This window comes from Hippoglossus stenolepis, chromosome 20 (assembly GCF_022539355.2).
Source record: "Hippoglossus stenolepis isolate QCI-W04-F060 chromosome 20, HSTE1.2, whole genome shotgun sequence".
In the NCBI taxonomy this organism is placed as follows: domain Eukaryota; kingdom Metazoa; phylum Chordata; class Actinopteri; order Pleuronectiformes; family Pleuronectidae; genus Hippoglossus; species Hippoglossus stenolepis.
Genome location: NC_061502.1, coordinates 10,654,157 through 10,669,310, shown reverse-complemented (window position 1 = coordinate 10,669,310; position 15,154 = coordinate 10,654,157). Strand labels below are relative to the sequence as shown.

The following is a 15,154-nucleotide window of genomic DNA, read 5'->3' as shown; positions in this document are numbered from 1 at the left end:
TCATTCATATCAGGAAGGAGGGACGTTAATTGAGGAGCTTCTTTATTTATTGTGCCTTAAGTTTGACTTTTGGGTAAGCGTGTGCGTGCCTGTGTGTCTGCGCGTGCACATGCGTCTCTGAGTGGGTGGAGGTTTCCCCTCTAAAATTCCACTTCCTGTGTTTTGAAGTGTAAGTTGCACATCTACATGTCAAAACAAACAACTGCACATGTACACATGGAACACAAGAACACACACACACACACACACACACACACACACACACACACACACACACACACACACACACACACACACACACACACACACACACACACACACACACACACACACACACACACACAAAGATGCTCATGTTACAGGGTCACACAGGTGACAGTGAGGGAACTCTTTCTCTGCATCACTTAAATGTTTCTGGGACATTTTAAAACCAAAGGCCTCAAACGGCATCTGATCTGTAATGGAAATGGAACATATTGCTTAAAGTAGAAACAGTCTCGCCAATATAAATTGTGATAGGGTTTGTAGATTTTCCCTTTCACTGTTCTCTTTAGTCTCAAGTGACCAAAATAACTTTTTTTCAGTTTTTTTGTTTGTTTTGTCTACTGATGAAGTCTCTCTGCTTTCTTTATGCTGTCAATTGTCGAGATGAATTGAATTTGTGTTTGTGCAGCCGGAGGGCTGATGTGTGAATTTTCACACCTCTACTCGGGATCTGAACATTTGTTTCCTCTGAACATCTTTGAAGTGCACTCTGGTCAAATCTGTGCTGCGGCCGCAGAGTTTGCAAAAAGTCTGTTCTAGAGCGGAATTGGTGGCAGGCAAGAAGGATTTAAGAGAGAATTAATGTCGGACTGATTAGATGGATTAAACAGATGGATGGACAGATTGGTAGAAGAATGACCGGATCAGTGGATAGACGCTTTTTAAAATAATAAGTATATTATATTAATATGTATGATTAATAAACCTATTAGTTTTTAACAATCATATTTGCTTTGTAACTGAAGTCTATGCAGTTCAAGGAGATGTCAAAACATGGTTGCCAGCAGTTGGATGGTGATGGTATCTATGGAAACAAGTGAAAGCAAAGGATTGTAAATCTGTCAACAACAGCATGTAAATCTGAAAAAACAGACTAATCCTGGTGTAATTGTAGGAGACAAAGCCTTGAGTACAAAAGGGGGTGAGGGGTGAGCTCCGTCCCAAAAGTTGGCAATGGGTATGAGGTAATGCTTTACATAATTTTCCAAAGGCACAAGGCATCATGGGAAGAGGAACTCACCTCCGGGGGGAAAATGCAAAACCTACAGCCTGGGTAGTCTTGGACAGGTGGTTCAAACAAATGGAGCCAATAAAGAAACACATGTGAGGTCCTTAAAGTAACATGTTGTTAAATGAAATGTAATCAAAACCAAATATTGAAACTAAATTTATATCAGTAGTGATTTGTTTGAAGACTAAGACTAAATTTCATTTACACATTTCACATGTAGTACTTTTTTTTGTGAAGTAATGTATTTGCATGCACATAACCATACAGGATCACATTTACTATGTTTACCATTTACGGGATCAGGTTTTTCTCAGTGCAGGCCTTTACATACACACTCACGAGCAAATACGCACAGCACACGCACTGGGGGCCTTCCCTGGATTTGAAAGCCTGACGGTGGGACAATATATCTCAAAACCCAGGGGCCATCATTAAGAATCATTCAAATTAACCAACCTGTGCACACAAGGCTCTACAAAGGGGGCAGCCTTCCCAATACCTGCCCTTAACCTGTCCAATCGCGCCCATGCAAATATCCCCCCTCTGGAGTCAATGGGTCTCAGGCTTCCTACTACAACCTAGTATGAGGGTATTTGCATACGCTGACTCCCTTCCTTTTATTTGGTTTCAGATAACCTGGTTTTTTTAATGCTATCCTCGAGGGAAAACACACATGTAGGGCCTGTGGAGAAAACTAAAGACAAATATGAAAATACTGATCACATATGAAGTATGTTCTATTACATTGTGCTGGTTTCCATTTTCTCTGACCCATTTTTCTCTCTACATGGGTCGACTTTTATTGCAATGCTGTCATATAATTAACATTTGATAAAATAAAGTGCCGCGTCTTTCAGGCAAAAATGACTGCAACAACGTCTGAGTTCATAGGTTTGTATAGGATTTGTAGGCGCAGGTTTGCAGGCAACCATCATATCTCAGGCCAGCAGTTGTAGAAGCAGCACTTAAAGACTAATGGTGTCAGAAATGAGCAGCCTTATAAAACTAATATGGAAATGACACATTTTACAGCTATATTCTTAAAACTGCATTTCATTTAGTTAGACAGATCTAAGTATCCATCTTTTTAAGCCATGTCCAGTCCTGAAAATCTTCCTTTTCCTTTCTAAGTGCTTCACTTCAGTGATCACTCTGTCCACACTGTGGCATAAAATAGGGAAATGTGCAGTGTGTGTATGAGTATGTGTGTGTGTGTGTGTGTGTGTGTGTGTGTGTGTGTGTGTGTGTGTGTGTGTGTGTGTGTGTGTGTGTGTGTCTTTATCAGGCCACTATTATGATGACTGCCCTGGGACAATAGGCTGGTCTGGGGCGATAGTAATTACAAGTGACCAGGACAATACGGTCGCGTATGGAGGAACTAATACAATAAGAAGACACATTTATAAAGTATTAACCCCCCTCCTCCTCCTCCTCTTCCTCCTCCTTCCCGCAATGAATGGTTCATCGACTACAGTCTCGGCACAGGGAGGATGGAGAACTCAACCAAAACAAAATAATAATGGTTACATGCTGCACAGTTCCCTAAATGCAAGACAGGAGAGCAGTTTTAGCATCTCATCTTTAAAAGAGAGTTGCTGGGAAAAGCAGGTTGAACTTGTTCCTTATTTATATGTGGCCTGTTAATAATTAATTCATCAGGGGCGATTAAAGAAAGTCAAAATGAAACTTGAGGAACAAGTTGAATGTACTCAATTTGCCCTTTATTATTAGTGCAATAAATCCACTCACACAGAAAGAGCTGGGGTGCCCGTGCGCATTTCTTTAACTGTCTTTGTCTAGACGAGCACAAAGGCTCTTTTGGACGATAACAGAACGATAAGGCAAAGTCTTGTTGTGTGTGCTTTTATTATCACTTAGACACATCTGTATGTTATCTGGAACCAGCAGGGACTCCACGCGCAGCACAACTTCGGTTTCACCCTCACTTGTAAAAAAATAAAATAAAAATCCGCAATTGAATAGATTGTCCAGACACAGGCTGCGTTTCCTTCTGCTTTTCACCGCAGAAGAAGTTACTCACGAAAAGTGTTTAGCGCGGACGGACGAGCAAAACGCGCCTTCAGCGTGGAGGACACTGTGGAGTGTTCATGCTGCGTTCACGGACGCCTCGTTCAATTTTCGTTGCATGCACTTGGAAAGCATCAGCTCTGTACAGTGCAATATTTAAAGCAACAAAAATAATCTAACCACTTTTAACTTATTCATATACACTTACAGCATATACCACAATTGCATCTCTTAGTTCTTTTAAGTCAATTCCTGTTTTTTGCTTTGCCTTTTATTATATAGAATATTACTAATTACTTACACTGCAGTGTTACTTTCACTCTTTTCTTTCTTTATTTTCTTAAGTGTATAGTATAATAACAATAATAAACTTTCTTTACACAGACGTTTTTAAAAATCACATCTACAAAGTGCTCCGCCACATAAAAAATGCTGTGCATTTACACATTTAAACACAGTTCTCAATGCAACTCTTTAAAATCTGGTTTTAAAATGATTTTTCTTGTATTTCGTTAAATGTTTTCATGATGCATTTTATGTATCTGTGGATTTGTAGCTATTGTAATATTTTGATGTGGCATTTGTGAAGGAGTTTAAAACAGATTTAGGTTGATATAGTACTTTTCTTTCTTGGGATATACATCAAGGGTTTGGTTTCATACTTGCATTAAAGTTTGTATTTGACTTTGTTTATATTAAGTTATTTTTATCATATAGATGTAGCCATTGCTGTAGTCGCACTGCTGAACTGATCTGTCCTCCTCGTCCAACACTTGTCGATTACTTCCATTTGAGAAATAAAACGTTTCTCAGCCATGAACCAAAACGCAGGCGTCCGACGCTTTTGAACCGCTCAACCTCGCGCAGGCGCACTTGAGGAGCGCCAAATTGACCGGGATGCTGGAGGAGGGCGGAGCAGCGGCGGAGGCTCCGCAGTTTAAATGAATGTCAACCTGCTGCTGCCGGGACAAGTCACTCAGAGCTCAAACCTGCACACACATACACACACACACACACACACACACACTTCTACAACATGGCCCGGCGGCCGAGAAACAGGTACGTCCAAACACACGCAACTTTATTTATCTCATCCGCTGTGGATCTACTTTGTTCCTCTCGTTGCTCCTGGAGACGCGAGGTTGACGCGTTAAAGCCGCATGTTGTTGACAGTGTGTGTTTCGTTGGTCGCGTTTTTGTCTGTTTCGCGTTGTTGTTGTTGTTGTTGTGTTTGCGGAGTTGTGTTTGCCTGGTCCCGTTAAAGCGGAGCGGCGGTGCGGGTGCCCTCGCTCGCGCGCTCATGACAGGTGGTGGTCATCTGGCATGTGCGCCGCTCGCTGCTGTCAGTGCACAGAGAGAAAGGAGCCTCTCACACACACACACACACACGCATGCATATACACACACACACATGCATATACACACACATGCATATACTTGCATGCACACGCATTACTCTCATTAGGCGGGTGGACAGGCGCGTGCCGCGTTTGTGCGCTTCCAAGGCGCGTGGACCCTGGTTTTAATCGGAGCCTGTAATAAACACAAACTAAAAGCAAGAACACACTCGTGCACTTTCGCAACAAGCGATCTCACATCGCAGAATTTAAGTTTGTGAAGGTTTTGAAAAATATCTGTATTTCACTATGTCCCCTGGAGGAACCACATCCTCAGTGATCCAAACTGAAACAGTTCTTGTTTTCACTTTTTAAAGGGAGATTTGATCTCGTACAAGAATGTAAATGGCTCATCTAGATGGTGTTGGAGCGGAATGTTGTCCCAGATGGACGCTCGCACGTATTTGGGAAACTGCGCCCTCACCGCGTCCTCGGTGTGCACTTGACTCGAGAGGAGGCTGCGTCCTCCGCTTTGTGGACTTTGCTGAAGGGGAATCGGTTTGTTTTTACGTCCTCACCCTGAAAAAAAGCATCTTAAAGTCACTAAATGAAGCATCAGGTTGGACTGTAGGTGTAGCACCAGTTGAGTTTTTGGTTTATTCTCATGCTTTGACGCAGGAAACCTGAGGAGAGTTTGAGTAAAATGTCTCAACTGAAGTGGTCATGATGTTTTCATTTGATGGGTCATACTTTAGAGTTGAGTTTGATGTGAACGTGTTTTATTTCCTCGTATGTACACTCTATAATGGCTTTTTCTGTAAATAACTTTTTTTTGGGATGTCAGTTATTGTAAAAGAAATATGTATATATACATATGTGTATATATTATATCTTTTTTAATTCTGAAATACACACGAGTTGTGTGGTGATTTAACATGTTTTTACTTATTTTTTACATTTGAATCTTCTTTGCTGCTTTTAGTCTCCATATGGTCATGGCATTGCTGTTGCTGAGTTAATTAACAAAAAATAAGGAAGATAATCCACACTAAATATCATCTTGAACACACACACACACACACACACACACAGACACACACCTCAGTGGGGTTCCTGTTCACCTGTTGCACTGAACCCTACCTAACTTCCACCTTGCGCACACTCATTCTGATTGGTTAAAAAAACTGTGTATGTGTGTGTGTGTGCCTGACTGTGCTGTACAATGCCACTGCAGGTCTGAACACGCAGGGGTCATGAAATTATGATTGCATGTGCCAATCCCAGTATCTGTGGAAACTAAAAACATTGGAACCTGTTCATCCGTACCCCCCCTCCCTCCCACTAGCTGTTCTCTCTCTCATTCGCTCCTTCTCTCACCTTCTCTCTCTCTCTCTCCCCTTGTGGGTGTCTTGGCGAACAGCCCGCCTGCACCCAAACCTTCAAGAATGACTGGTTCTGTCTGTGTTGACACCTGATGAGTTAAAGAGTAGGCAGAGTTCTTTATGCACTCTGCAAAGAGATGATTAGGGAGTAGTTTGGAGGTAGACAAGTACTTATTGTGCTTTTATTTGCCTTTCACTGTTCTTTTTTACACAGCCACCACCTCTTTTTTTAAATGCTCTCTCTCTCTCTCTCTCTCTCTCTCTCTCTCTCTGTGGGTGCAGTGTTTACAGCAGTGAGGAGGATGAGGAGGAGACCGAGATGTATGAACATGATTACGATGGATCAATGGCCAAGGCAGGGAAACGCCACCTCGGCAAAACGCGCTGGACACGAGAAGAGGTACACACACATTCAAAATGCCATACAACACGCTTCACGTGTTAAACAGAGATGACGTCACAGGAGAGATCAGTCCCCACAAACCTTTTTTTTTTTTTTATTAATGTCTGGTCAAACCACATTTGCTGACTGTTATACTCCTTTTAAAAGTGCTGTGGATGATGCCTTTTTTTGCAGCAACATATTTTATATCTAACAAAGTGCAACATCTGCTTTTTTTCAGGATGAGAAGTTGAAGAAACTTGTTGAGCTTCACGGATCAGAAGACTGGAAGCTCATCGCAAGCTTGTTAACTGTAAGTCACAGATCTGTGGGTACACACGTGCATGCACATACTATATACACACAGGCTTACAGACAAGGGGGAAGTTAAGACAAATGTAAACAAAACCTTGCGGTGACAAACTAGTTTTTGCTTCATTTCGGCCAGTTCTCTGTGAGCACCAAGCTTCTGCTGATTTATAGTATTTATATATTCATACATACATATGCGTTTGACCTCCCATAGGATGCGAATGATAATTAATTCCCTTGCTCTCTGACATACCAGAATCGAACAGATGTGCAGTGTCAGCATCGGTGGCAGAAGGTGCTGAACCCAGAACTCATCAAGGGGCCATGGACTAAAGAGGAGGACCAGAGGGTAAGAAAACCTTCTTTTAGAAACAGGCCACACTGCACTTTATGGATGACACGTGAAATAGTGAATATCCACGCAAAAGAGTACATGTTAGGCTTAGGGAGCACAGTTAGCGCATTCCTCCAGGCCGAACAATTGATTCATGATTTTCTGGTTCTTGTAGCAGGAAGAAAAAACAAGATAAAAAAAAAACCCGTTAAAGAAAGTGAAAGAATAAAACTGTTTACTTGAAGATGCTTCTCTCTGGAGTGCCACCAGTGATGACCTTTAACACCAGGGTTTGTTAACTTTAGTGTAACAGAGTTGAAGACAAACACAGGAAACAATCAAATGCCATCTAAGGGGGGGACATCAACCTATTTCTTTATGTTCCTGTGTGATTAAGGCAACTAATTCTGAAGCAAGTGCTTTGCCGCTGTTGCACATTTCTGGTTTCCTGAAAAGTTGCCCTTACCCAACAAGAAATGTGTTTAGTCCCCTGCAAGCGGTGCAGTGTATTTATTGAACTAGTCTGAAGGAGTTGTATTTCCACCCAGATGCCGCTGTAATGATTAGCAGAGCGGCTAACGTTCCACTGGAAACTCCCTCGGTGCTCACCAAGCAGGTGTTCTCAATCACCTCCTCAAAGTGGAGAGATAAAGAAAGAGGGAAGGAGGGAGGAGAGGAAAGAAAAGAAGGAGAGGGGATGTGTCCAGTGTTACAATGTATCGAGAAACTAACAAGTCTTACTTTCATTTTCTCTCTATCCCATCTATTCTACCTCACATTTACCTATCACTTCTCTACCTTTTTATCTTTCTTTCTTTGTACTTCTCCCTCTCCTCCCTGTTATTGCTCCTTCCTTCCTCTTTGCTCATGCCTTTCTGCCATCATTCACTTCTCTTCCCTTTCAACACTCTTCCTCCTCCCCTCTTGCCTTTCCTCTTTTGCCCCCTCCCAACACACACACAAACATTTCCACCCCAGGTGATCGAGTTGGTCCAGAAGTACGGAGCCAAGCGCTGGTCGGTGATCGCCAAGCACCTGAAGGGGCGGATCGGCAAGCAGTGCCGCGAGCGCTGGCACAACCACCTGAACCCGGAGGTGAAGAAGACGTCGTGGACTGAGGAGGAGGACAGAATCATCTACCAGGCGCACGAGAAGCTGGGCAATCGCTGGGCGGAGATCGCGAAGCTGCTCCCTGGCAGGTGAGGCAGAGAAAAAGATTGAAAGATTAGAAGCTAGCTAGGCGAGGACACAGAAGAAGAGACAAAAGCACAGAACATGAAATAAGATGGATGAATACAGGAAGTATTACCCTTATTTTGAAAGATAGGACTGAATAGGATTACAGAATAAAGGAAGTATAAAATATCAGAACTGGATGGGGTTTTTATTTAGAGGAAAACCTAGGATCAAACCTGGCAAACAGATGCTGTCGTTACGATTGTAATAACTCTGTACTGATCAACCGTATAATCAATAACCGGTAAGTTGTTATGTGCCATGCAGGACTGACAACGCCATAAAGAACCACTGGAACTCCACTATGAGGCGAAAGGTGGAACAGGAGGGCTACCTCCAGAGCGCAGCCAAGAACGGCGGCTCGGCCCTCTCCCTCGGTCACGGCTACATCAAGGCCGCGAATCACATCATGGGTTTCCCTAATCACTCGCCCAATCAAGGGCAGCTGCCTCCCCTGTCGCCGCACAACTACGCCTACATCTCCAACACACACAGGGTGAGTGGGCTATTAAAGTAACAGTCGGAATGGCGGCAGGAAAACTGAGCGACGTAGCGGCAGGAGATTCATTCATGTGATTTGTTTCTGATTGGTTTTAACAGGTGCCTTTCCCCATGGCCTTGCATCTGAACATCCTGAACATTCCCCCGCACGGGACCGCTGCTATACAGGTAAAAGACAAGCAAGTAAACGCAATGTAATCGATCCCTATGAGGGGACAAGCGAAGATTGATTGACGATGACTTAATAGGCACTAAAATCGGACTTCTACTCGTAGAGACACTATGGTGAGGAGGATCCTGAGAAGGAGCAGAGGGTGAAAGAGATCGAACTGCTGCTCATGTCAACAGAAAATGAGCTGAGAGGCCAGCCATCACTACCAGTGAGTCATGTGTGCGTGTGTGTGTGTGTGTGTGACCCTGGCTTTAAGGACAGTGGTTGGATGTGTATGTGTGAATAAGGAGGAGGAAACATCTGGGGGGTCTGTTTCTGCTGAAGTGATGAAATAGGACCTTATCACCACTTTGTCGTGTGTGTGTGTGTGTGAGTGTGTGTGTGTGTGTGTGACCCTTTGTGCAACCTTCCACTTTACACTTCTGTCACCCACCCCTGACATTAAAGTTCCCTTTCTCCTTCCTGTACGATTTTGCTTGCATTTTCTCACTTGTCCTCCTATGCTGCTCATATTCGCAGAAGATTATTGCCCGTCAGTTATTTTCCGTCTCCTCAATCTTTATGTTCCTTTTTCTCCTCCAGATGACTTTGCCCTATCCAAGCTGGGCCAGCCAGAGCTGCCTGACCAACAGCCCGGACGGTGTGGCTTTGTTGCTACCTCGTCACCAGGCTGCTGCCCCCGCCCTGCCCCTCGACCAGAGCTGCCTGCCGGAGGAGAGCGCCTCGGCAGCACGTGCACATACCAACAGCAGCAGCAGCAACAATAACAACAACAACAACAGCAACAGTCATCACAGTAGCCCAACGTTCTCGAATACTCTCCCAGAGTTCATGGAATCTGTCATTGATTCAGTAAGTATCTGCAATATGTATTTAAAGTGAGTTTTAATCTGTCCTCAGGCTTTAAGTTTACTCTGTTCATATTTGTGTAACATGTATCCAGATGGAAAAAAAAAAGACAGCTCAGCAATTAGCAACGTAAATCGTTCCCAGCGGTCGGCCTTGACCCCTATTTTCCCCGCCCTTTCCCCCAGAGCCTCTCCTCATTGGGTGAGGCCACTGCCAGTGAGCTCATGGATAGGAGCACTCTCAGAACAGACAGGGTCTCGCCCAATCAGGGCTCCAGAACTGCTCACGATGCATGGGCTGGTTTCATCTGCTCCACTCCCAAGCCTTCGACAGTCAGAAATCTTCCCTTTTCGCCCTCGCAGGTAGTTAACGTAGCCGAATGTGGTTAGAATCCATCCAATCACCAAACTTCCATCCAATGACAACAACAACCAATCATTCAGAATTAGTGTTCCTGCTCCTAACTTCAATCATTCAATCTATAAATCATCTTTTGATGGACCACTCTTTTCTCCCTCTCCATCTCTGTCGTGTCCAACTTGAGTGTCCTCGCGTGCGCCGCCAGATTATTATTATTATACTCTAAAACTCAACCTGTCTGACCTCGTTGATTGATCATCTCCCGTCCTTTATTTTCACAGTTTCTCAGCCAGTCGATGAGCCCAGGACACTCGGACAACGACAGCTTACCGATGGAGTCCAAGCCTCAGATCGACCCCTCGCTCAGGCCACAGAAAGAGAATGAAATGTAAGCGGCTCTGTCTCTAATCTTTTGAAATTACATGATGCAGATTTTTCCTCTCTAAGGGTTTTAACAGCTCTCTCTCTCTCTTCTCTCAGGTTCAGAACGCCAAACATTTGCCGTTCTATCATGGAGTCGTCACCTCGCACACCCACGCCGTTCAGGTCGGCTCTGGCCCTTCATGAAGCCAAGTACGGACCCCTCAAACTGGTAAGAGAAACCTATAAAGTAGACTTCTAAACCACTGTTGTTCTTGCTGTAGTTTGGCTGAGACTTACTGGGGGTTTGTCTCTTTTCCAGAATATCCCTTTGGAACATCAGATGGTCAACTCCATCAAGCAGGAGCCGATGGAGTGTGCCATCGAGCAGCCTCCTCTGAAGAAGATAAAACAAGAGGTAATTATCCATGACACATGCACGTACCATGCAAGATATGTGACATAGGAAGTTGTACTTTTTCATGTCGCGAAAGCAAAAGAAATAAGTACAGTATACTTGAGTTTAAATTATGTTAGTTTTAATTTCGTACTTAACCATGCTGTGTTTTGGCTCCTAGGTGGAGTCCCCGTGTGAGAGGAGCCCGTGCATGCAGTGGGAAGCACAAGACCTTCACACGCAGCTCTTCTCCCCTAACGGCCCCGCACAGGAAGTACCTGTAAGTTTAAATTTGACCTTTAACACCACAGTGCATGTTTGCTAATGTGAAACCATCCCTGATCACACATTTCCTCAAAACTTGATATTTGCCTAAAATAACACTTAAAGGCTTAAAAATACGTTAAATACATCCCCCTTTGCAAGTTTGACTTGTTGCTGACATGTGTTTTGCATTTTCATTCAGGACCTACTTTCCAGCTCATTATTGAGTGAGGAAGGACACAAAACCTACGCCGTCCCTCGCAGAGCCCTGGGCAGCCCACTACAGGTATGTGTATTTTTTTTTTGCATTTATAACTACTTATTCATGTGATTGCACCTGTGCTATAAAAACTCATATTCGTCTTTCGTCCTTTGCCAACAGCAGCTCAGTACCTGGGAGCATGCGACCTGTGGGAAAACAGAGGAGCACGTTCTGGCGTCAGAGCAGAGCCACAAGTACATTAACACTTACCCTACAAGGACACTGGTCATGTAGACACATGTGACACGTGTTGATCCGGAAACATCAACACTCAGTGCGCTGGACGCAGCGTGGCGGATTTCGTATTTGTTGTGGTACAACAGTTGGGAGAGGCTCTATGCCACTGGTGTTTTTACACTCACACTTGTTGGATTTCAACCAACCAAAGACTATAACTCTTTTTTTATGTCTTTTTCATAGAATTTGATTTGGGTTTCTTTTTTTTTATAAATGTTCATCCTATCACTTTTGGTCTCGTCATTGTATCATTATGGATGTTATGTATCATAAATGGGATATGGTGACTATATAATTTGCGTTGGGCTGTATTAATAATTCCGAATTTTTATATTAATATAAAGAACAAGTTAATTAATTTATTTCTTTTGTTTTTATGATGACTTTCTGATGTTTTTTTTTCTTTTCCAATTGGCCGACAGAGCAGTGTTGTAAGTTAAGTATTTAAAGCCCTATTAGCATTATCGTATATCTAAAGGCATAAAACTGACCTCTGAAACTTCTCTGTTGCTTTTTATCTTTGTCGTTAAATAGGATATAATGGGTCTACTGAAAATTTCAAGTGTTTGCTCTGTGCCACCTCTTTTTTAACCCCGAACTACTGAGCGAGAGAAGCTACGTCTGTTGTTACGTCATTATTAAATTATGAATTATAATGAGTCGCAATAAAAGGGGCCAGACTTATTAGTATTACCTGATTACCACGATGGCACCTTTATTTCTACATATATATATATATAAATACATAGTATAATTATGAATTCAAACTATGTTAAATGAACTACTGTTTGAAATCATGAGCTTTTACCCAGTAAAAGTAAGACCAACCTGCACTTGAGTTTTATGTTCTCCATATAAACAAACCAAGACTACTAAACACTGATGTGTTATATGATGCTACAAACAAAAGCCCGATTGAAACCTATGTGCTGTTGTCATGTCTTTGAATAGTTTTGTACTTTTTTTTTTATATATAATGCATATTCAATCCGCATTGTGTTTTCATACTAAGACTGCAGTAGCCCATTTCAGACACTTAGCAGACAATCTTTTTTTCTACATGTTTTTGATGCCTTGTTTTTATACTAGCTTTTGAGCAAAAGTGATTTTATAAAAAAGCATGCCAAGTTTTTATGTTTTTTTTATACTTTTCTATCCTGCCTATTAAATAAAGTGTGTTGTTTTAATACAGCCTGGTTTTCAGTGTCATATCATTTTCAAGAACACAATCTAGGTTGAAGCTGTAATTCAAAAGCTGTCGCTCTAAGACAAACACGGTCACATATCTTTAAGCTTTAATTAGTCAAAACTTGCACAAATATCCCACAGTGGTTTAAGTTGCAGTGTAAATAGCACACAGAAGCTGCACTATTGGCTGGAAACATTTACTGTTTGAAGTGAATGAAGTTGTTTGCTCTCTGGTGTGTAATAAAGTGTAATTTGACGGCTGGAAAGTGTCACCCCCACGCCCTCATACACACACCCCTCTACAACACATGCACACACGCATATCTGCAGACACAAAGGATTGTGTGTTTTGTGCAGAGTAAATCGTAAAACTTTCTTCCTGATCTGTCAATTACTATGCCTGTGACATTTTATCAGCCAGTGAAGGTTATAGGCAAATGTTTTCAACCGTTCCCCTTTTCTCATGTGGATAAAGGGGGCTACTCGTGTGCCTTCTCTTATTCTTCTTTTATTCCTGCACAAATTGCTTAATACATAAAATCAACAACAACAAAAACAGTGGCTGTTGCAAAAGGCATAATGTCCCCGACGGTATACTTCAACTCATAAAGGCTCAAGGCCAAAAATGGTCTCAATTCCTTTACTTGATCATCTTTGAAAAAGTTCTCCAAGCAAGAAAATACAAAAAGCCGTTACTTCCACTAATATGGATTTAGTGAGAGAAATAATAGACTTCCAAAAACCTAAGGCCAAAATGTTCTTGCTCCTGTTTTTGATCTTTGACAGTTTGGTGAATGATCTTTGGAAACTTTATGCAGCTTCATGGGAGTGAGATAAAATGTATGAATAAGCTTGAAGTCTGCTTCTTTCACTTTATTATGTTAAAATGTATCCTTTTACACCGAGCTTGACACTTAACTTCAGAGCGGTGCACAGTTCTAAAAGTCATTGTTCTCCAAAAACACACGCGTGTATGAGCTCCATGTTCAGTCTCTTGAGGGACACTTGTTTTCCTGTGAGGCTGTGAAAGGCAAGGGGCCCAGACTTTGAGTTATATTTAAACCCCCCTCCTCTCCGACCTGCACCCCCACCTCACGTATATCCACCACAGTGCCCTCAAACATAGATCCCCATCTCAAGTGGGGGTCTCAGGGGGACATATACACAGAAATTACGTTCATTGGGACAGAAATAGTTTCCTGAGGGGTTGCAGTTATGCTTATTGCCTCAAGTGAAACTCATACAGTATAAAATCCTATTCATATATTGCAACATTAATGGTGTAAACTGATAGCAAATAGATGATAGTGAAGATTGTGTGCTTGTGTGTGTGTGTGTGTGTGTGTGTGGGAGTCAGTGGGGTCGTCTTGTGGACAGAGGCCAGAACAAGCAGCAGACTTTCACATTGGGAATTTCATCATCTTCTACTACACCCAAAAAGAAAAAAGAGAAAACCCCAAACCCCACGAGATTCACAGACACCTGCTTCCACTGAGTGTGAAGGCAGCTGCCTTTGTGCAAGTGTGTGTGTGTGTGTGTGTGTGTGTGTGCGGGTGTGTGTGCGGGTGGTTTTTTTTATTGGCAAAAACAATATAGAGCCAGATGAATATTGTAAGACACAACATGCTGTAGTGTAAAAAGTGATGGATGGATGTCAGGGTATTGCAGGATTTAAACCGAACACATCACATTACCTCATTGACTGAACCATTAAACTCACAGCTCTTCACTCTCTGCTTGTTTTCTATCAAGAGACGTATGAAGCAAAGTTTAAGGACAAGGAACGTGTTCATGTTATTAACAGCAGTGCAGCAAACATTTGTTTTGGGCTCTGTGGTGTTTTCCTTAGTGATGGTGAGATGCCTCCACTTGCATCCCAGGATTCACTCAGATTCTGGTTCAGCTTTTGGTCCGGGCTGCCATGGCAACAAGGATGTATAGACTTTATAATGACGTAAGATATATAAGTGAAAAAACGACAGGAGTTTAATGAGGGTGTACGTTTTTGAATGCAATGCCTGATGTCAGCTGCAGGAATGGCCTGGGATAAGCCATATATACAGCGTAATGAATGAATGGATGGAGACGTTGTTGGACCATGTTAACATTTTGACACAACATGAAAATGTTAAAGGGTAAACGTCTTTCAAAGGGATCTTTTGAGAAACATTCAGCTCCAAATGTCACTCTCACTACAATTTGTTTTCCCTTTTCAAATCAAACATGTCTGTCGCAAGCAGATTGGCTCATAAATTCAGTTTGACGTGTCACAATAGA

General features: G+C 42.5%; 1 protein-coding gene across 6 annotated transcripts; it reads left to right on the top strand.

Annotated features, from left to right (window-relative positions):
• Positions 1-4,205: 4,205 nt before the first annotated feature.
• myb (v-myb avian myeloblastosis viral oncogene homolog) lies at positions 4,206-12,880 on the top strand. Of its 6 annotated transcripts, XM_047338223.1 has the most exons (16): positions 4,206-4,363; positions 6,306-6,423; positions 6,647-6,718; positions 6,974-7,066; positions 8,030-8,250; positions 8,555-8,783; positions 8,888-8,956; positions 9,064-9,168; positions 9,543-9,812; positions 9,995-10,171; positions 10,451-10,557; positions 10,650-10,761; positions 10,852-10,947; positions 11,108-11,206; positions 11,393-11,476; positions 11,573-12,880. In XM_047338223.1, the coding sequence occupies exons 1-16, from the start codon at positions 4,341-4,343 to the stop codon at positions 11,684-11,686; spliced, it is 1,989 nt and encodes a 662-aa protein (XP_047194179.1). In that variant the 5' UTR covers positions 4,206-4,340; the 3' UTR covers positions 11,687-12,880. The 6 variants fall into 6 exon arrangements, with proteins under 6 accessions (XP_047194179.1, XP_035000566.1, XP_035000565.1 ...); XM_035144675.2 differs by lacking the exon at positions 9,995-10,171 and having other exon boundaries at positions 11,576-12,880; XM_035144674.2 differs by lacking the exon at positions 9,995-10,171.
• The last annotated feature ends 2,274 nt before the right edge of the window (positions 12,881-15,154 follow it).